Here is a 22,897-nt window from a genome sequence, read left to right as displayed (position 1 = left end):
TGCACTGTACCACAGCAATCTTTGAGAAGGAATTCATAGTCTGCTGCAAGTACTTTTTGTCTTTAAGGCTAAAAAACTGTCATTTGCAGGAACATGAAAGGACACTCAACCAAAATATAATAAAAAGTGCTTAGAATGTTTTCTTTATACCAAAGGATTTTAACTTGCTGAAACAGAATTGCCTTTGATGGCATTTTGACAGTAATTTCTGTATTCTTATTGAACTTCAGTCTGTAATCTAAAATAGTGCCCAGAATCTTGTACTGATGCAGTCTTTTAATAATGACACCACTAATACGGGTAAGAGAAAGTCACAATCATTTTCTTTTTTTTAATGTTTAGTTTTAATTCAGCACCATTATAGCATTCAACAAATTCAGAAAGAACTGGTTCAAAATGGCACAAGGACTCTCCACAGAAGGACTGTGTCTTCAGTAAATTTCATCAAAAAGTGGTATGACTATGAATACCTGCAGACAGTGGTATATAGGATAAAAAGTAAAAGAGAAAGAGCACAGCCCTGAGGTGGCCCAGTATTTGTATAAATCTGATCGGAGTCTCATTCACAATTACATTTATGCCATTTAGCAGACGCTCTTATCCAGAGTGACTTACAAAAGTGCTTTGTCATTTATTCATAGTATACATCCTAGCCAGTACAGCAGGTTAGAGTCCAATATACCAATGATCTAGAATACTGTAAAAATACAGGAATCAATCCTGAAGCCTAGAACTACAAAATACATAAGGTCTATCTTACACATTGATAAGTGCAATAAACAATATGTACTGGAGTTTGTTAGACAACTTATGTATAATAAACAATATCCCACAATAAGTACTAATTTGTTTAGTCAATATAGGAGCAGGGTCAGTTGTTATTTAAATATTCTGCAAATAGACGGGTCTTCAGTCTGCTTTTGAAGACTGCAAGGGACTCTGCTGTCCGGACAGCAAGCGAGAGTTCATTCCACCATCTTGGAGCCAGGACAGAAAATAGTCTCGATGCTTGTCGTCCATGAATCCTGAAGCAAGGTATTTCAAGCCGAGCCATACTTGAGGTTCGAAGTACTTGAGGCACGGATCGGGCTTTGTCCATTGACCTCATGTATGAAGGGACTTGTCCATTTTTGGCTTTGTAGGCAAGCATCAAGGTTTTAAATCTGATGCATGCAGCTACAGGGAGCCAATGAAGGAAACGCAGCAGTGGAGTAACGTGTGAACTTCGGAAGATTGAAGACCAGTCGTGCTGCTGAATTCTGGACAAGTTGTAAAGGTTTGATGGCTCTTAGAGGAAGACCAGCAAGTAGCGAGTTGCAGTTGTTTAGCTTTGACATCACAAGAGACTGCACAAGCACCCAGGCAGCTTCCTGCGAGGGAAAGGGCCAAATCCTTCGTATGTTACAAAGGAGGACTCTACAAGACCGGGTTAGATTTGAAACATGATTTGAGAACAACTTTGGTTGTCCAAAGTTATGCCCAGGCTACGGGCAGCTTCAGGTGGTGATACCAGGGAGCTCTCAGAGGAAACTGTGAGGTCCTGATAAGGGTTGGGAGTACCTGGGATGTGGTGGGCTGTCATCCATGACGTAATGTCAGCCAAGCATGCTGAGGTACGTCTGGAGACCTGCGTGCCAGAGAGTGGAAAAGAAAGGAATAATCTCCCATTAACTCTTTACTCTGTGGCCTAAAGGCTAAAAAAACTGTAATCTTTTAATCCAATTGGTGATCTAAGTTAATAACATTCACATGCTCAAAAAATGAGGGAGGATTAGGGTTAAAAGCTAAAAAAAAAATCAAACAACAGCTTGACTAATCACTTACACATTTTTCCAGTAAAAATTATTTGGCATCATCCACACCTATTACCTGATAACCAAGATGCAAAGGGTCTAGGTATGTTTTAATCCTTTCAAGGATTTTCATGACCCAGGAAGGCAATCAGGTGGTTGTTTTTGCCTCTGTCCATTTGTATTTGTTAGATTTAATAGAATATTTCACATTTCATTTGCATTTGAGTAGGCAGGTGATTGCTAAAGATAAACTAATAATTTACAAATCATCTATAGGGGACCATCAACAAAAAGGTATAGCAAAATATGGTGCATTTCCTTAATTTGCAGGTGAATTTTGTTTTATGTAATTGTAGACACCCATCTTAATTCAGGGTTAAACCACAGTGAAACAATGATCAGAGAATGGAACTCAAGCACCTCTTTTGCAGGTCTGACAGGTTAGATCAGACATGCCAAGAAGCAGTCTTCCTACTGCAGTTAGGGCCAAATCTAGTTTGTATATAACAGCAAGGGTTATATCCAATCTTTCTACTGCAGTTAGAATATAAACAGTTTCTACAGTCTGTGTACAATAGTTATTTTAACTACAGCCTTTTTACCACAGTGAGAGTTGTATCTACAGCTGTGAAGGTTGTATTTACAGGTTTTCTACTATAGGTAGTTATATCTAGTCTATCTAAAACAGTAACAAATATATGCACAATATTTCAATGAGGGGTATTAGTAAGGGTTATATTTATTCTTTCTAAAGCTGTGCAGGCTAAATCAACAAGCCCTTTTTAAGCAGTGATGATTATATCAAGCACAGGCATTAGAATCAACTGTTCTGGAATGCTGCAGGATCTGGCATCAGGGCTAAGCAAGAGGTTACATAAGGAGTACACAAAGTATTACCCCATATCTTGTTTACTTCTGATATAACCCTACACTTTGTTCTGTGTGTTTTGCATCAGTGATATCAGTTATATTTTGTGACCATTTAATCATAAATTCCTAAATAGTTACACAGAGGTAGACACTTTATTTTGGTTTTTATGGTAAATAATACCTAATGTTCAGATTACATTAACTCCCCAACTGTAAACTTACCTGACTGAATAAGACAAACCTAAGGATATTTTTATTATTATTTATTATTGCTGACTGGTGACAACATTGCCCAATTAGTTGCAAGTACATCATGATGAACAAAAAAATGAACAACCAAACAAAATCTGATCAAAATATATTTGTACCCATAACCACACAGGAAATGGCGATAATAGGATTTCTAAAGATTTGGGTGCCTACTGGTTCCCAGACAAGAAAACAGTTTACAAGAGAAGATTTAGCATGGCCACTACTCTCCTTAAAAGCACAAAGACATGTAGCAGAATGCCCAAACAAATGTCATAATCAGGAGGGGACATTAAGGAAAACACTGAACAGAATGTGGCTCATGTGTGGACACCAAGGTCGAAAGCACTGCTCTGTAACACTGCTGACTGTCTTAAGTTTGCCAAAGACAACCTGTACGTTCCACAGCATTACAGCATTCTGTGGACAGATGAAAAGAAGGTTGAACATTCTGGCAAAGGCACAGTGTTATACACATAAAACATGAACTAAAACAAGTTTAGAGTCATGGGACAATCACTTCTAACCACTACACAGAAATGTTCATGTGACATTCATACCAACAAAGCAGACTCAACTGCTTGAATTAAAATAGGACATCACATTTTGAAAGCCATTTATGCCATAAACCATGAGGAATTCAGAGGGGGGAAAAAAAAGGTTTGGAAGCACACAAACTTATCATCAGAACAAACTAAATCTGCATTAAAGGCACGAATACAGCAATTCACTAATGTGCTTAGCAGGCGATAAGCTCAGTGACAGGGCAGAAACTCCCAGGCACTGCCATCTCTGAGCCAGAGAAAACCGCCATGTCTGTTACTTTTGATTTACTGGGAAAGTTCCCATAATTTGTGGATTCATCCCAGCCATCAGCCTCGCAATCTGCTGTGCCTACATGAACAATGTGGGGGATTAAATGAGCAGTTTCTGTCCATGCAGTGCATTTCACTGTGGTGCAGCGTGGTCAGCAAGTACAGCCCAAAAACCATTCACCAAGATCAAAATGGCACTGTAAGGTTATGTGAGGAAATGCCTTCGTCTTTCTTGCATAGCCACGTAAGCAACAGTGGCACCCAGCCACGGACTGTGCTGGGAAATGTGGCTGGTGGAGCATAGTGACCTCTCCTAACCCTCAGATAAGAGCACATCATAGATTGTCCTCACATTGCTCTCATGACGCAGAAACATGCATGGAGCAAGGCAAGCAAATTTTGATCTGTTAGTTGTTACAAAATGCACTTGGACGTTCCAAATGCTTATGAGGTCTTGACGTCTGAGAAAATGTCTACTGTACTACAGTGATGGAACAAATTATTCTTTAACCAGGCTTCCCAGAAGCTGTACCATACATCTTGGAAATTGCAGTCGTTCCTGGCAGCAGAGAGCACTTTTTAGCACACGCTGCTCTTGAGAATCAGGACACATGCATCTTCAACTAAATTTACTCTTTAAAGCTTTGATTTGAGAAGGTTATAGACTATGACTATAGTAATAGGTACGCATTAGAAACAGAGTACTTTAAACTACAAATAGCACTAACAGACAATAGTCACAAGGATACAGGGTACAATGCAGTTGTAGTTTTGGTGGATATAATTATTGTTAAAGCAGCTAATACAAAGAAACAAAGATTCAATCAATGCTTCAAACTAAAAGGGAATGACCAGTATTCCCATATTACTTATTGTGAGCAGGTATATCCTCACTGTGGGAAGCTTTTTAAGAGGGATTCTGAAGTATTGAATTGCATGTCTCCCCCCACTGGATGATGTGAGCATTTTTCATTAAATGTATCAATTGTTTACATCTAGTATGCTCATTAGAAGTAAAAGCAAAATAAAAGCCTCATAGTGTAGCACAATGGCGCTAGTGCAAAACATGTAAATATGACCAGTTTCTAACAATTTCCATGTGTCATACAGGCAATCTACCCATGAGTAAATGTGCACTGTAAATGATATGAATTAGCTGAATATTAAACATTGAAATATTTAAGAAAAAACAAATCTAGCATCTAGTTATATACAATAATAAAGTAATGCAGCAATAATGCAATATCCTCCAAGTATTACAACACTGCAGCACTGTGGCTGACTGCTTGGCCTTCAGAAATTCTGCCAGGACTTTTATATAATTTTTCATGCAACATTTTCAAATTAACCATCTAAAATCTTACAACATGAAATGTAAGTAGTATTTTAAAGGATAAATACTTCAGCTGGTTGATCATAAAGGTAAGAAATACTGCAGGGTGAAGAGGTATTTCCTATAGTTCTCCTGATTTCTAAAGGAAACCCTGCTCACAGAGAATACTGTTACTGAGGTAGAACTTCTGCACAATGACCAAATACACTGCTAATGACGTTCAGTTTGCACTAAGCCAAGTGTTACTGCTGGTACCAGTGATTTTGAGCAAACACCAGTGCTATATCAAGAGGTCTTGCCAAAATATACTGCCAGGCCCTAAATGCAACACCTCCCCGCCTACAGAAACTTCTCAGGCATAAAAAACAAAAACAAAAACCTCTGGCTGAGTCAGCAGTGTCCTTGTTAGCATGAGAGTCTCTTTACATTATAGCATGCATTTTATAATCTGACCTCAACTAGCTCAATAACCGAAGCATGCTTTCCTTGCTTCCAAAGGCTGGCCAGCTTCCCAAGTATTTCGATGCGCTCTTCATAGACTTCAGTAGAGGGCGCTGCAGTCAGCCTTACCAGTCTCTGCAGCAAGCTCTCAGTAAAGCCATGTTTCGGATCAGTGCTTGATGGATCAAGTGCCTCCATATCCTCCTGCAGGAGTTTCCTGCAGTAATGTTTGAGACACCACCTCGCTGCCACCCCGTCCTCTGAGAACAGATCCAGCCCACGATTTGCCCTGAACGCAAACACATGCCGGCATGGCAACCTGTTGAGCGCGGCAAACGGGCAGGTGCACGTCGTGGCCGTGACCCGAACTGGCCCGCAGCCAGAGAGAACAGCGGCTGCTCCTCCCTCTGTCTCTACATCGGGTACTCCCTCATTGCTTATCTGCAAAAGCTGCTTCAGAACCAGCTGGTGTGCGTAGGGAGTCAGCATCTTTGAGTACTTCGCCTCGGCGGTGACGGGTTCTGAGGAAGAGGACAAGGACAAAGTGTTCAGCATGGCTTTGACCAGGTGCTTCTCACGGCCAAGCCGAAGAGTCTGGCTGAGCTGCTTCAGCTCGAGGAAGAAGCTCTTCAGGTCAGAGAAATTGCAGGCAATCCGGCTGAGTTTGTAATGCACGGCCGCCAGCCACTCTGTGCAGCCCTGCTTAAACAGGCAAGATTCGTTCAGACCCACCACCCAGTCCTCCCTCACTGGATTCCACATGCGATTGAAGTAACTGATAGCTGGTTTGACTCCAGTCTGGTAGAAACTCTCCACATTTTCTTCGTACTCCTCCACAGAACTAGAGTACAACATCTTGCGCATGTGCTCCAGGCAATGTTGTCTCTGTTTCAGCTTCACTTTCATTCTCTCAGGGTTAATTTCCCGCTCCATTGACAGAAAAGTGTGTAGGGGGCAGGACTGAATGCAGGCTCTGGGTAAGCAGCATTTGTAGACCTCCCTATCTGTGGAGCCCCGGTCTGTCAAAATGCTCTGGGTCCTTTCCCATGCAGGGTTGTAGTGTTTGAATATGTCCAGCATGGCAGAAACAGTCTCTGCATCCTCGTTGACCACAAACACAGAGACAATCTCACTCTCCCCATTACCATCCACAGCAAACTGCACATACACTGTCATACTCAGACTGGCCAGGGTGAAGGTAGCATCCACCAGGAGGAGCTCAGGAAAGAGCTCAAAGTGTTTCTGCATGAGTTTGTCTTGGTAATATATTCCACTCAGCTCACGGCCCTCATCAACTAGCACCTCCACGATGTTGTCTGAAAAACAAGCAGGAACTACATCACTCATCTGGATTCACCTCTGGCTAATTTATTAAATTTAATAGTGCATCAGCAATCACTGCCAACGTGAACTGGAAAACTAAACAGCACACTTTACACTCAACATTTTGAACTTTCAAAGATACTGGTAAGTTTTTTTGAATGGGGAAAATCTGCACAATCTGCAACGCATATTTTATATTTCAAGGCATCCATATTTCCTGCCTCAGCTCACTCCTCTCTTTTGCTGGTTTTCAGTTATGCTCCTTTTATTTAATATTGTCCTTCTAGAATTTGTCAGTATTTGTCTAGAATTGTCAGTAGTTATTTTACAGCTTTTTATGTAGTAAACTACAAACATTACTGTAGAAAACAGAAATGCTCTTTCTCTGGCTGCACGGGCAATGCAACCACAGAGGACAGGGTGTCAACACCCCTACTTTCCCTGAAACACGATTCTATCCCCTCCTACTTATCAAGGGATTAAACAGAAAAAAATTACAAAAAAATCCACTTCAGAATAGGATTTCTGTATATGAAAACACAGGTCAATTTATATTGATCCAGCCAATCTATCTGAATCAGGGACGAGAGAACACAATCTGAAGAAACTAACATTATGCGCATGAGAAAAGGTCTCAAGATGTCAATGCTGCACCAAGCTATGCAGACAGTAATGTCAAATTTATTGTCACAGTGCTTTCTTTCTTTGTAATTCCAGCTTCACTTCTTAACTTCATTTGCTGACGCATTTATCCAAAGCATACTCAGTTATGACTGAATACAAATTGAGCAATTGAGGGTTAAAGGCTTTGGTCAGGTGCCCACCATTATCATCATTATTATTATTGTCTTTCTTCAAGAAGAAATTACTCACCTATCTTTCCCAGACCACCACATCTACTTAAAAAGATTAAATAGCCCCTCACTGGCTGTAACATATGTTTGGGTCAGATTACAGTATGGTGTAGGGAGATTTAGAATACTCTGTAATCTGATTTACAATGATAGTGCTCGACCCTTAATGTTGATATGTTCTGATTAGAAACTAAATATTAATGGAATATTTGTACCTGTGTCATTCTTAATCTCAGTCAACATTCCATCCAGATTATAGTCCCAGGTTGGACTCGGAGAAAGCCCAACCCCATTCAGGTTGGGGCTATCAGAGAGCCCCACCTGTTTCACACTCTGCTCTGGAAGGATCGGGCCCTTCTCAGTCTGCTCAGCTCTGCTAGGCGGCTGCTCTCTTCTCCTCGTGGCCTGCTGTTTTCTCTTCAGCACTCCGTGCTGCTCCTGCCCAAACAGGCTTTGCTGCTCTGAACCTTCCTTATAAACAATCAAAAAGAATAACAAGAAAATGAACTGAATCCTGTTTACATGTTAAAAAAAAAAAAAAAAACTGGACCAATGCAGAAAGGTTTCAAGCACCACTATCAACCTCTCAGCATTGCAAAGAAAACCGTCGGATATGTGGAATTCACAGGGGAAAGCAGTCCTGACTCATGACAGGAGGAAAAAAAAACCAACAACAAATGTCACCTGGTCACAGTGAGCTGTAGTTCGAGACTTGTGCGCATCCGGTATATCAGGTAGATGATTGTGCTCTAGATCGGCTTTCACCACAACCAGCTTCTGACCATCGCGACTTGCGCTGACCCTAATCTTCGCTGTGCAGTTGCTAAAAATTCTTTAAAATACAACAAATCAATTCAACATCAACTAATTACTCAGGCAAAGACTATGAACGCCACCATGCGTTCATACGCTGACCATAAACGAGGTGTGCGTTGATAACTATCATCAAAGCTTTATGTATTTGGTTGTTTAGCTATTTAATCACTCCATCTAAATGCGTGAACATTAGTTCATTGTGCGTGCTGTAATTATACAAACACACAGACATAGAAACATCACACCCCGAGCGCCACACTCGGGCCCATTGCGTTATGACTGACTCACCTCGAATGTAAATTGGCCCGGTCCTTTCGCCCGCCTTTAAGGCAGGCCCAGGTGACCTGGTAAAATCTCAGCAGTGGGTTGATCGGAGTTTTCACTCTTTTGGACGCAGCTCGTACGGTCCGGCTGTCCCTTCTCCAGAAAGCGCTGCCTTCGGCGCGGGCCAGATTGTAGACTGCCCTCTCCGCCTCCTCAAAAGTGGGGAACTCATCGCCGACACGAATTCTGTAACTTCGAAGTGTCCCCGAAGTCATATTTCTGCGCAGGCTACTTAACTATCGTTGCAATTCCGTAGTAAAACAGAGATTTCGATTTACTTGTAAGTACAAAACATTAACAAGCGCGAGGAAAAACCGCCATCCTTCGAAAGCACATCCTTCTTTGCGGTGCTTTTGAGTTACAAACACGAAGTATTACGCATATCGCCACCTGCTGTACTGTGGCACACGCGGCACCTGTGTGGGGTTAATTTTTGTACCGACAACGAACGTTTGCTATTAAAAAAAAAAGAAAGTGTCAACGAAATTGGGAAAAAAAATCCTTCTTGGGAAAGCATGCAGCCAAAATATCTTAAAAAGTCGATTTTTCAGCTCTAAGATCTGTGGCACTCAATATATTATGCAGCGCCAAATAACGTTTTGGTGTGATAGAACTATAAGCCTGTTAATACTACACATAACCAAAATTTGTTTGCAAAAAAAGTGAAAACAAGCGGCATTATTAATTTTTGAAAATTAACGGTTGTTAGATTGCATTACAATTATTTATATTTATTCATCTGATTACTGTAAAACATTTACATGAATAAATGTTATAAATTATCCTTACTGTTCTTTGACTGTTCAGTACAAATTTTATCCTAATCCATTGAAATCATGTAATTCTTGAAGTGTGGAATACACAAACAAAGAATTGCAAAAGTAATGAAAGTTAGCTCAGAGGGTCAAATTTCAATAATTCATATGTATATTTACCTGACACTTTTATCCAAAGCAACTTGAATGCAGCTTGAGGGTTAAGGGTCTGCTGAGGGGCCCAACACTGGCAACCTTCTGTTTCCTAGTCAAGTAGCTTTACCACTGAATTGCAACTACCCAGTAAGTAGTTGAAGTAGAGCTATAGGATTTTGAAAGGCTTTAACTTGATTTTTATTTTTATTTTTTAAAATCCGACATGTACTGGAACTCAAAATAGGTGGGGCTGTAGTCAAAGAGATCAGAATCTAGCATAGACTGCATATTTTATGCAGTCAGGCCTAATTTCCTATCAAAAGGAACCAGAGATTGCCAAAATTGTGTGAATCTTTAATAAGTAGCCTACTATTGGAAATCTGCAACTTAACACAAATTCATGTGTACGTCTCGCAAGATGTTTTCAACATTAATAATAATAATAATAATGATATTATATATTCAGTTATTATGCATTATTTATACATTCAGTTTGTTAATTCCTTCTCATTTCATGGGTTACCAGATTGGGATCTTGGCTTGTGTGTTTTGAGAGTTAAGAAAACTACATATGTGTAAATGAGACACTGATCCTGGTAAATGGTTTTGGTATTTTTGTGAAATGTTACTGTAATAAGAAATCTGATTACGTCCATACTCGGGTCAACATCTAAGCCCACATAAAGAATTGATGATTAGGTGATCCAGCAGGTGCAAAAAAGGCATGCTGGAAATGTGCAACAATTACAGAAGTTACATTATGTCCCTAAGCAGTGTATCTGTCTTCCTAGCATACTAATCGCATGATGCAGGTCAAGGGAACAGTTGATTAAATCAATTAATTCAGAAAGCCCTGCAACATCACACAGAAGATGCAGGATTATGCATGTTATGTGTTATTTCTCATGACAGTTGGGCAATTATACAGTTAATTTGTTTGGCAATGTAGCTAGAATGAACTGTGGGCTATTTCTGTAACATCAACCCAATATTATACACATGAAAAGAATATCTGGTTGATGTCTAAACAGCTTGCTATTAGCTAGGCAAAAGTTAACATGCTAAATTCTTTTACTGGCTGGTTTGGAAAGTTTCCTGAACAGGTTACTTATGCATCACTGATACACTCTATTGCCAAAAGTATTCACTCACCCATCCAAATAATTTAATTCAGGTGTGCCAATCACTTCCAATCCATGGCCACAGGTGTACAAAACCAAGCACCCAGGCATGCAGACTGCTTCTACAAACATTTGTGAAAAAATGGGTTCCTCTCAGGAGCTCAGTGAATTCCAGCATTGTACCGCAATAGGATGCCACCTGTGCAACATGTCCAATCATGAAATTTCGTCATTACTAAATATTCCACAGTCAACTGTCAGTGGTCTTATTATAAAGTGGAAGTGATTGGGAATGACAGCAACTCAAAGTGGTAGGCCACGTAAAATGACAGAGCAAGGTCAGCACATAGTGTGCAGAGGTCGTCAACTTTCTGCAGAGTCAGTTGCTACAGACCTCCAAACTTCATGTGGCCTTCAGATTAAGAACAGTGCATAGAGAGCTTCATGGAATGGGTTTCCATGGCGGAGCAGCTGCATCTTAGCCTTACATCACCAAGCACAATGCAAAATGTCGGATGCAGTGACGTAAAGCACACCGCCACTGGACTATAGAGCAGTGGAGACATGTTTTCTGGGGTGACAATCCACGTTTCTCCATCTGGCAATCAGATGGACAAGTCTGGGTTTGGCAGTTGCCAGGAGAATGGCACTTGTCTGACTGCATTGTGCCAAATGTAAAGTTTGGTAGAGGGGGATTATGGTGTGGGGTTGTTTTTCAGGAGTTGGCTCGGCCCCTTAGTTCCAGTGAAAGGAAATGTTAATGCTTCAGCATACCAAGAGCTTTTGGACAATTCCATGCTTCCAATGTTGTGGGAACAGTTTGGGGGATGGACCCTTCCTATTCCTACATGACCACGCACCAGTGCACAAAGCAAGGTCCATAAAGACATGGATGAGTGAGATCGCTGTGGAAGAACTTGACTGGCTTGCTGTTAAGATGTCCTGAGTTTAAGATGTTATAGCTACAAAGGGTGGGTCAACATCATATTAAACCCTATGGATTAAGATTGCATATGCAAATTGTGGTGGAAATTTGAATAAACAGCAAGTCAGACGTGATTAAAAGAGTAATTTAATAAAGAAAATAGGACACACAAAACACAGTTGTGTGAGAGCTAATGCTCTGAAGCAAAAGCTCTAAAGGGGTAGACTGACACTACTCCTTATATCTAAACTTCAACCCCCTCCCCAGGGAGGGGGTGCGCTGTGATCTTGTTTATGCATTCCCTGCTCCATTTGGTGATGAACATTCCTGCATATGCCAGGACACTTCAAAGCACAGACACCATTTGCAAAAAAACAAAAGCCTAATCCCTCTTTACAACCCCGGCAGGTCACAACACATGCAGGTCATAAAGCAACATTCCAACAGTCATTTGTTCACACAATATACAGAGACAGAGTATGCAGACTAAACTATTCATATAGGATTATATGATGGAAGGATTAATATGATTATATATGAATCATTATATATGAATCACATAATACATGATCGAATAATATTTTCCATCACAGTATGAAGGCAGACAAGCGAATACTTTTGGCAATATAGTGTAGTTTCAGCAAAAAGCTGTGAAATAATATTCCTCACAAAAATAAATGAACATATTCCCATTCATTTGCTGCTCTCAGATAATCAGCCAGACACCAGTCTTAACACACCAGAAAATCTGGACAAGATTTGCAATAACTGATGAGTAAATGTTTATATTAGCTTCCTGCTCCATGCGCTGTATGAAGTTCCCTTCAAACTGAATGTTGAGTCCCTAAATCTCTATGGTTTGGAACCTTCATTAAAATGGTCAAATTTCATTAGTAGTCCATTTCACATGGAAATATTTTGAATCACATCCAGTTTGTCATTGAATAATGTCCTTGATGAACTAATTGTGATACTCTTTGGTAGTAGGATTACATGATTAATGTGGAAAAGTGCCTATTATCAAAATATTCACTTATGTTGAAAAATAATAGTGTTAGTGCCTCTGAACCTAAGTGTGAGGTATGTTAACAACAACTACAAGTTACAAAAGTATTCTTTGTTTATTTAACTTTTAAAACATTTGAAACTTTTAGGAGTAACGTTACAGTGACTTAAAAAAAAAAAGGTGCAAAAACCAGAACAAAATATTTCATTAAGAATTATATGTTAAACAATTCTGATAATTTAACTGGTTTGATATTGCCTGTATCTGTCTTGAAATTGAATATTAGAGACTGATGTGTAAATACAACACACTAAGGAGTCGATGTTTTTTTCAGCAAAGGCCTTGGAATAGCTGCTTTTGAGATGATGTAGATAAATTCCAAGTTGTAGCAATAAATAGTCAATATTCAGGGCAGTGTTTAATGGCAGTAAAAGCATACTAAGTGAAACATATGGGTCCTCCTCTTTCAGACTTAAAATGCCCATTTAGCAATTATATTATATTTTAAAAATAATGAACAAAATTAATTTCCTAATATATTAATTTGAGCAAATATTTGCTAATAATGCAGACAATCTATAGTCTCTAAAATACAAGGTAAAAACTATCTATACAATCACATACCTACCTTTTGTGGAAAGATTCATCATAAAATCAAAGTCAGAAAATCTTGCACCACCCTGACTGAACTCAGGGTGGTGCTTTATGCTTCATGAATAAAACCCCTTTTTAAATTCACAAGTAATTATTGTTAATAAAATTTGGCTGGCGTTAGGACACCCTAATATTGATAATTTCTCCTAAAAAGGAGCTGTTTTGATGACAAGACATTTGTTTATCTATTTACATAAAAGCTTATGTACATTATTGCCATTTACGGAGAAGTATTTTACTTTCACAGATGTTTTTTACATTTACGGCAAGAAGACTGCTCTTGGAGGATGTATTGATACCATTCCTTATTCATGGCAGTGTTCTTATACAAAACCTTGAGCAACCCCACACATGAACGGTCTCACTGTTGTCATGTCACAGGACTCATGGTAGAGCTCACCTTTTCTTCTCCAGACAATTTTTCCAGATATCCCAAACAGTTTGAAGGGGGCTTCATCAGAGAAAATCCATATACTTCCAGCAGAATGTCAGTCTGTCCTTGATATTCTTCTTGGAGAGAAGTGGCTTTTTTGCTGCCCTTCTTGACACCAAGCCATCCTCCAAAAGCCTTCCAACCTCACTGTGCATGCAGATGCACTCACACCTGTCTTCTGCCATTCCTAAGCAAGCTCAGCACTGGTGGTGACCTGATCCTGTAACTGCTCTTAGGAGACGGTCCTGGTGCTTGCTTGACTTTCATGGGTACCCTGAAGTCTTCTTCACTGCAATTGAACCTCTCTACTTGAAGTTCTTGATGATTCAATAAATGGTTGATTTAGGTGCTCTTAGAAGCAGCAATGTTCTTACCTGTGAAGCCCTATTGATGCAAGGCCATGATGACTGCACGTGCTCCCTTGGAGGTAACCATGGTTAACAGAATAAAATTTCAAACAAAATTTCACCACCCTTTTAAAGCAACCAGTCTGCTCTTCTAATTAGAATGACAGAGTGATATCAGCTGCCTTTTCCTCATTAATAGTTTCTCCTGAGCTAAAGAGAAGATCACTGAAATTATGTTAGCAGGCTGTTTTGTGGCAGGGCTGAAGTGTAGTAATTTTAGAGTTAATGCAAATTACCACCATGAAAACTGATCAGAAAACCTTTTGAAAACCAAAATTTGTGCTAGTCTCAAAACCTTTGTCCACAACTGTACAGATGTCTGGGGATTCACAAAATTGCCTGTGACTGCAGCCATTTTTCCATGATTATAACTGAACCTGCTATTTAGTAAATCATTTTGAATGTACCAGTAAACTAATAAGTCATTTACACTTAGCAAATGTCAAATAATGTGCATTATATGCCTATGACTAGAAGTGCATCACGCATAGTGTGGCTAGACTGAACTGTAGGCTTTTATGTAATATCCACCTTATATTATACACGTTAAACAAATGTCTGGTTGATGTCTAAACAGCTTGGCAACTAGGCAAAAGGTTAACATGCTAAATTCTTTGTCCAACTGATTTGAAAGGTTTTCAGGACAGGTTACTTATGCATCACTGATAGTTTCCGTAAAAAGTTATGAAATTTTAATCTTTATATTTATCAATAAGTGAAGGTATCACTAATTGTGATATCACTTATTATGTATTAATAAGTGAACATATTCCCATTAATCTGCTGCTCTCAGAAAATCTGGCAGCCACCAGGCTGAACTCACCAGATCTCAACAAAACATGCAATAAATGATGAGAAAATCTCACACCACCCCACCTGTGTAATCCTGTACACTTGATAAATAAAATCCCTTTTTTAATTTGCAATCATTGTTCCCTCTGTTAATAAGATGTGGCTGGTCTTACATCTCTTGCAGCTTAATTTAATGCCAACAGTTCATATGTAAAAACAAAATTTGGGACTTAACCAAAATAAATCAGGCTTTTTGAAGAGCACAACCTGATATTGACTATCTCGCCTAAAAATTAATCATTTGGATGATGACATTTGTTTATTTATTTGCACAAAAGCTCATGTACAACAGTGCCGTTTGAGGAGAATTCAGTTTGTTACTTTTCACAGATATGTTTGTTGTTTACGGCAACAAGAATCAAACCATCCACCATTTCTCAGACTGGCACAGTTCTCTCCTGAAAAGTCCTCATACTTCCAGTAATCAGGCTCGTCTGGTTCATCTCTCATCATATACCAGAACCTTCATGGATTAAAAAAAAGCACAGCAATATATCTTAGTTTGTTGAATTAGCTTTTATTTTTGTTCTTTTTGGCACTAACAAAAGTAAGAAAATATTTTGTAAGGGCTCACTATTCTACATCACATAAAAATGGCCCATATTCTATAGCCCAGTTTTTATAAGAATGAACTTCATGAACTTACGTTATGTTATTCAGGGGCTCGCCCTTTACCCATTTCCACTTTCCCTCAGTCTCCAAATCGTTCAGCCCAATCCAATAAGTTTCTTTAACAAGTGAAGAAAAAAACACCTATTGCAGAAAATAAGATATAATTTGGGGAGGGAGGGGGGGGGGTGTATCTTAAGCCTGCAACCTTGTTAAGGGCATTGACAAAGATACAGGAATCTATCATCAGTATAATTTGTGTTTCAGAGTATAAATGAGTAGAATTTGGATAAATTACAGGCCAGCAGTTTTGTAAGTGAATTGTATTTTGATTTAAACTTTAAATGTAAATGAGCTAAAACCTGCCAAGGCATGGCCCCTTCTCCTAGACTCCTTTCTGTGTTTGAGTGATGTTTTTGTGTCTGTGTGTCTCCATTGTCACGCCCCGACCTTGTTAATTGGTCATGTATTACACCTGTCCCTAGTTATCGTTGTTAGTATGTGCATTTAAAGCCCTGTTTGAATGTTGTGCTTTGTCAGTGTTTGACCCTGAATTGTACATGTGCCTCTGTTGTTGACTGTGTTATATTGTGTTCAGCTGTCTCTTGTGTTTTACATTTGTATATTGTTGTGTTAAGTAGACATCTGTGATTGTTTGAACAATGGCCTGCCTCCCCATGTTACACCTCTATGGTAAGTTGATTAATTTCTTAACAAAATGTTATCAAAATAACAAATAGTAAAGCTTGTCTTTTATTAATAATAAAGATATTATTTTTTTTAGAAATATTCAACTTTCTTGAACATTATGGCACCTCTTATTTGATTTCTATGCAAATCTCTATGCATTTCTTTGTCTTTAATGGTTTGTGTGTATAATTTTATCTCTCCCATAATGAGCTAGAACAAAACAGGAACCTCCAAAGTTTTACCTGTAGCACTTTGTTCCTGCATTAACAGTATGGCTTCTGCTATAGCAAACTGCCCTCTTAATGTGTCAAAGGGGAGCACTTTTTTGGAATCTGTAGAAGCAGAACATGCAGGTTAAAATCATATTCACGTCATGGGTTAGTAAAATTACTGGGTTCATAGAGTTTATAATGCGTTGTTTTAACCAATACTTCTATTAAAAAACAAAAATATTGAATAAAACCACTTTGACCCATGTGAGCACAGTGCAAGCAACAGCCAATACAGCATAACCAGTGAAACTGAAGTGCAGCTGAGTGATACTCACAGACTCCCTAGAGCACAGACTGATCCTAAAGCACAGAGCAGAAGGACAGAGAGGCCAACCAGAAGGACCTTCAGAGATCTGTTGGAGAAAGGAGGTCTCCTCTTTCGGACTGACAGGACAGTCTGCTCAGAGGCATCTGTGAGCAATCCCTGAGTTATATTAATCTACCTTGAACACACTTCTTGCGGGATCTATATTTTACATATGATTTTCCATGTTTTATTTATCTCAACCTACTTTGTGACAATTATGAGGCATTTTGTAACTGTAGCTAAACTAGTTCACACTAAATGGTGAATGGTGAACATTTATGGAATGTTTTTGTAGCTAATAACATCTTACCTATGGGTTCTTTGGGGTTTTGATGCCAGTCCAGTCCCTCACAATTTATATAAGCATCATCCTCTGATTCTGCAGAAAATGAGAAAACATCCTCATATTTACAGAGCTTGTCCATGTAAGCTGTATAAAACAATACCACATAAATTAAGTTGAAAAGTATTAGAACATTATTTGTCTGCCCACTTTAGAAAACTAAAGCGTTACCTGTGGATGTTTTATCCAAGGGCCTATTGGAGGGTCCAATATTAATTTTCATTGGTGTTTTTCATTTTAGAAGCTTCTGTACACACCGAAGCTTCACACTCCCTAACATCAGGAAGTGAACCCTGTTATTTATATTCGGACAGACAGGAAGTGTAAAAACATCACCCAAAACATTTTGCTCATATTTGGATTTGTGCGAAACCACTATTGTGTGTTTAATTCTCTCTCCATGCGTATGATGTTCGTAGAACTGCACTATGCAGAACACACAAGATTACATGATTCATTGGCTCACTAGCTCTGACAAAATTAAAATGGTCCAAATAAAACCAATGGGACCTATGTGCTGTAATGGCTGAGAAACACTTAAAATAAACCTCTGAGTAAAAACTCTAGATGCTTTTCTACGATTTTATGCATTTAATTCTCATAATTCTATCTGGTGCATCTATGAATAACTTGAATAACCACAACAGGAAATAACCAGAGGGTACATATATGTACAGCTTGGTGGACCCAGGCATATGTACCTGTAAAAACAGTAGTTGTAAAAAGCGCTATATAAATAACTTTGCTTGCCTGCTTGGGAACAGTTTATCAAGCAGATGTATATAAAAAGTTTCCATCTCCCAGCACAGCGATCCCTATTAATATTGCCCTGGATGACAGAACAATAGCCTATTTTTTTTCAATGCAAAAATAGAAGAATTCAGACAAATAATTCAGACATAAAATACTCTGCAACTGGATAGCACTATGCATATCCATTTGTGGAGCTCTCTTGAGGTCTCCCCCACATAGAGCAACACAAACAGATAGCAAATACCATAAATTACATGTACCGCTGTAAATGTAATGATCAATTTCATGGTAATGTGCTCGCCTGTCCCAGCTTTCTTTCTTTATATTTCTGTGAATTGACACTGAATTAAATTCCCACATTTATAGTTTGCTGGCCAGTGAACATATTTGGAGAAATATTTGTTTAAATCAGCTGTTGCTTGTTCTCTGGATCTTAAGCATCACTAATTCATTACTACCAGATCTGCTGGGAGGTCTAGATCAATGAAAAATAAATATGCACATTCCTGAATGAAGTCCACAAAACAATCAGACTAATTAATCAAGTAATTTATATATCGTCATCATCTAAAAATAAAACTATCTTTTTAAATGAACTACAGACACAATCTGCTGGTTACTACCCTGAAGCCCATCCTTTAGTTTAAATTGAAGAATAGCTCTGTGTAAACTCTCAGTGGAAATTACTGTGATAGGCAAGATTTATAACATTTACACTTTGTTAATCCCAGATGGGAAACTGATCTCAGATTCAAAATGTCTAACAGTATCAGTACAACATGTATCAAAAGACAGTATAGTAAAATACTGTAAATCTAAAGAGAATGAGTTGCACTTAAATAACTATTGAAACAAATATTGTGGAAAGTATTCCAATATACATACCTATATAGAGTTTTTAAAAAAGAATAAAAGTAAAGATATGAGATTAAGAATGTGAAAATACACACATCAGTTACCCCTGGCATTAAAGCCAAATATCGTGTAGGTATCCCTTGTGCTGCCAAAAAAAGTTCTGACCCGTCGAGACATGAACTCAGCAAGACCTCTGAAGGTGTCCTGTGGTATTTGGCACCACAGACATTAGCTGCAGATCCTTCAAGTTCGTTGCGATTGCACCACTGCCATATTGCTGCATCTGTCGGTTCTTTCTTCCCATTGTGCATTCCTGTGTCATGTCTTGACCAGGCCACTATCTTCCATTTCTCCATTGTCCAGTTCTGATGCTCATGTGCTCATTGTTGCCACTTTCAGCAGTGAACAGGGGTCAGAAAGCTGGGATGCACTGGGTGTTGTGATACCCTTCTGACATTGCCAACATGAACCTTTTCAGCTATTTGTGCTAAAGCAACTGTTCTGTGGAATTAGACCAGATAGCTCCCACTCCTCACACACACACACACACACACCATTGAGGCTTGAGCACTGACTCTTACTGCGAACACCATACAAGACCTGCTGTAGCTGAACTGATATACAGTCTACTTGAACACCAGTAAGGCAGCTGGATTTTAGAAAAGTGATATGTGTAACAACAAGCAATTTCATTTTTGATGAAATGATGGCGGCGCGGTAGCACGCAGCGGCCACACCAGGTCCGATAATGGTGCTATTGTGCTACTATCTGTCGTCTCTACTACATTCTTCCAGCAATTTAAACCACACATACATGGAAACAACCAACCTCCATGTATACAACCGTCATAGCCTGCTACACTTAAGACATAATGCACAAACCTACCTGGACGACGGCGTGCTTCAGACGCTCTGTGAGCTCGCGTTGCTATGCGTACCAGGCCTGCACACCACGGCCTCGCCTGAGTCCGAATGCCGAAGGGGGAGACACCGCAAGCGTTGTGCAAGGAAGCAGAAGCGGGGGAAGGGAGCTAGGGTCCGTGCTAGGCTAAAAGCTAATCCTAGCAGGCCTGCTCTACCATCTTTATTTCTCTCAAATGTCTGCTCCTTGGTTACTAAACTGGACTGCATCAGACTCCAGCAGATTTCACAGCGAGAGTTCAGATATTGCTGTGTTTTAGTCTTTACTGAAACGTGGCTCAGCGACAGTATTCCAGACGCCGCCATTCATCTGGTTGGATTAGTCTCAATCCGTGCCGATAGAGACAATGCACTCTCTGGCAAAACACGCAGCAGAGGAGTATGCATTTATATCAGCGAGTCCTGGTGTAAAAACTCTGTGCTTGTCGTTTGCTATTGTCAGATGCAGACCTTTTCATTTACCGCGGGAAGTCACCTCCGTCTTTATATTCGCGCTGTACATTCCACCCAGTGCGCACACACGAGAGGCTCTCCAGGAGCTGTATGGAGCGATTAGTGAACTGCAGAACGTTCATCCAGACGGACTATTTATTGTCGCCGGATACTTCAACCACGCCAATCTCAAGTCAGTACTGCCTAAATTCAATCAACGTGCGAGAAGAGCGAACGCGCTGGATCTCGTTTACACAAACCTCTCCGGTGCGTACCGGGCGGAGCCCCGCCCCCACCTCGGATACTCTGATCACATGTCTGTAATGTTGATCCCTGCATATAGACCGATCGTCAGGCGCTCGAAACCGCTTCTGAAGCAGGTGAGAACCTGGCCAGCAGGAGCCATCTCTGCTCTTCAGGACTGTTTTGAGCAGACGACTTGGATCACGTTCAAGGAGGCTGCTACTGACGGTGGAACTGTTAACCTGGAAGAGTATACAACATCAGTGACGGTCTACATCAGCAAGTGCATTGATGATGTTACTGTCTCCAAGACCATCATCATACGGCCCAACCAGAAGCCATGGATGACTGCTGACGTGCACATGCTACTGAGGACCCATGACTCAGCCTTCAGAACGGGTGACAGAGAGGCTCTCAGAAAAACAAGAGCCAAACTGTCACGTTCAATCAGGGAAGCAAAGCGTGCACACGCACAGAGGATCCATGGACACTTCAAAGACACTGGTGACACACGGCACATGTGGGAGGGCATTCAGGCCATTACTCACTACAGGAAAACATCACCTTCCTGTGACAGTGATGCCACCCTCCCAGATGCACTGAATGACTTCTATGCACGGTTTGAAGCGCAGAACAACGTTGCAGCAGAGTCCATCCCTTTTCAAAATGACCAGGTGCTGTGCCTGACGGCGGCTGATGTGAGGCGTACTCTGAGTGGAGTTAACCCACGGAAAGCTGCTGGACCAGACAACATCCCGGGTCGTGTGCTCAGAGAATGTGCTAACCAGCTTGCAGATGTCCTGACAGACAACTTCAATATCTCTCTGAGCTGCACTGTGGTCCCAACATGCTTCAACACCACCACCATCGTCCCCGTGCCTAAGAAGCCCATGATGTCATGTCTCAATGACTACCGTCCAGTCGCACTCACATCCATCATCATGAAGTGCTTCGAGAGACTCATCATGAGACACATCAAGACCCAGCTTCCCCCTTCTCTGGACCCCCTGCATTTCGTGTACCGCTCCAACTGCTCTACAGATGATGCCGTCTCTACAACACTTCATCTGGCACTCACACATCTGGATAAAAAGGGCACCTATGTAAGAATACTGTTCATAGACTTCAGTTCAGCATTCAACACCATTGTTCCTCAGCATCTGATTGGAAAGTTGAGCTTACTGGGCTTGAACACCTCCCTCTGCAACTGGATCCTGGATTTCTTCACTGGTAGACCTCAGTCAGTTCGGATCGGGAACAGCACTTCCAACACCACCACACTGAGTACTGGTGCTCCCCAGGGCAGCGTACTCAGCCCTCTGCTGTTCACACTGGTGACTCATGACTGTGCAGCGATGCACAGTTCGAATCACATCATCAAGTTCGCTGATGACATGATCGTGGTGGGTCTCATCAACAAAGACAACGCGTAAGCATACAGAAAGGAGGTGCGAGAACTGGTGAGCTGGTGTAAGGTCAACAACCTGTATCTGAATGTTGACAAGACAAAAGAAATGGTTGTTGACTTCAGGAGAGCAAGGCGAGATCACTCCCCGCTTGCCATCAACGGCTCCTCAGTGGAGATCGTCAAGAACATTAAGTTCCTTGGTGTTCACTTAGCAGAGAACCTCACCTGGACCCTGAACACCAGTTCCATCACCAAGAGAGCCCAGCAACATTTTTACTTCCTTTGGAAGCTGAGGGAAGCCCATCTCCCATCATCCATCCTCACTACCTTCTGCAGAGGTACTGTAGAGAGCATCCTGAGCAGCTGCATCATTACCTGGTTTGGGAACTGCACCACCTTTGACCACAAGACCCTCCAGAGACTAGTGAGAACAGCTGAGAAGATCATTGGGGTCTCTCTTCCCTCCATCACGAACATCTATATAACACGCTGCATCTGGAAAGCCACCAACATTGTGAAAGGCCCCACACACCCCTCACCCTTTTGCCATCTGGAAGAAGGTACCACAGCATCCGGTCCCACACCTCCAGACTGTGCAACAGCTTCTTCCTAGAAGCCATTAGACTCCTGAACTCTGGCTAACTCCAATTCTAATTCAGATTCCAAAAATGGGCACTTTTATACACACACACGTACACACATGCTTATACACACACACACACACACACACACACACACACACACACACACACACACACACACACACACACACATACATACATACATATCCATACACACACTCACACATTGTTTTGCATCAGACTAGTGCACAAATAAACTAACTATGCACTCCTGTTGCAGACTTGCGCATTATCCTACTTGCTGCTAGAGTACTGTACTAAACCAGCACTGTACTCTGAACTGTTCTGGCTGCTAC

At 40.5% G+C, this 22,897-nt stretch overlaps 1 protein-coding gene and 1 long non-coding RNA gene across 8 annotated transcripts; both read right to left on the bottom strand.

Annotated features, from left to right (window-relative positions):
• Positions 1-460: 460 nt before the first annotated feature.
• LOC113585687 lies at positions 461-9,146 on the bottom strand. Its single transcript, XM_027023345.2, has 7 exons — positions 8,783-9,146; positions 8,363-8,510; positions 7,894-8,149; positions 5,514-6,817; positions 1,561-1,627; positions 1,301-1,370; positions 461-470 (listed from the first exon to the last, which is right to left on the bottom strand). Exons 1-7 carry the CDS (start codon positions 9,031-9,033, stop codon positions 461-463), a joined length of 2,106 nt encoding a protein of 701 aa, XP_026879146.2. The 5' UTR covers positions 9,034-9,146.
• A 6,227-nt stretch (positions 9,147-15,373) lies between these two features.
• LOC113585695 lies at positions 15,374-20,605 on the bottom strand. 7 transcript variants are annotated; one of them, XR_003411536.2, is made up of 8 exons: positions 19,843-20,605; positions 19,052-19,487; positions 17,520-17,641; positions 17,316-17,384; positions 16,974-17,109; positions 16,669-16,758; positions 15,774-15,880; positions 15,374-15,590 (listed from the first exon to the last, which is right to left on the bottom strand). It is a non-coding gene; the product is annotated as an uncharacterized LOC113585695 (long non-coding RNA). The 7 variants fall into 7 exon arrangements; XR_003411537.2 differs by having other exon boundaries at positions 17,520-17,621; XR_004776403.1 differs by lacking the exon at positions 19,052-19,487 and having other exon boundaries at positions 19,843-20,603.
• Positions 20,606-22,897: the final 2,292 nt, after the last annotated feature.

This window comes from Electrophorus electricus, chromosome 8 (genome assembly GCF_013358815.1).
Source record: "Electrophorus electricus isolate fEleEle1 chromosome 8, fEleEle1.pri, whole genome shotgun sequence".
Lineage (NCBI taxonomy): Eukaryota > Metazoa > Chordata > Actinopteri > Gymnotiformes > Gymnotidae > Electrophorus > Electrophorus electricus.
The sequence above is the reverse complement of the archived record's forward strand: the minus strand, read 5'-3'. Positions and strand labels throughout refer to the sequence as shown.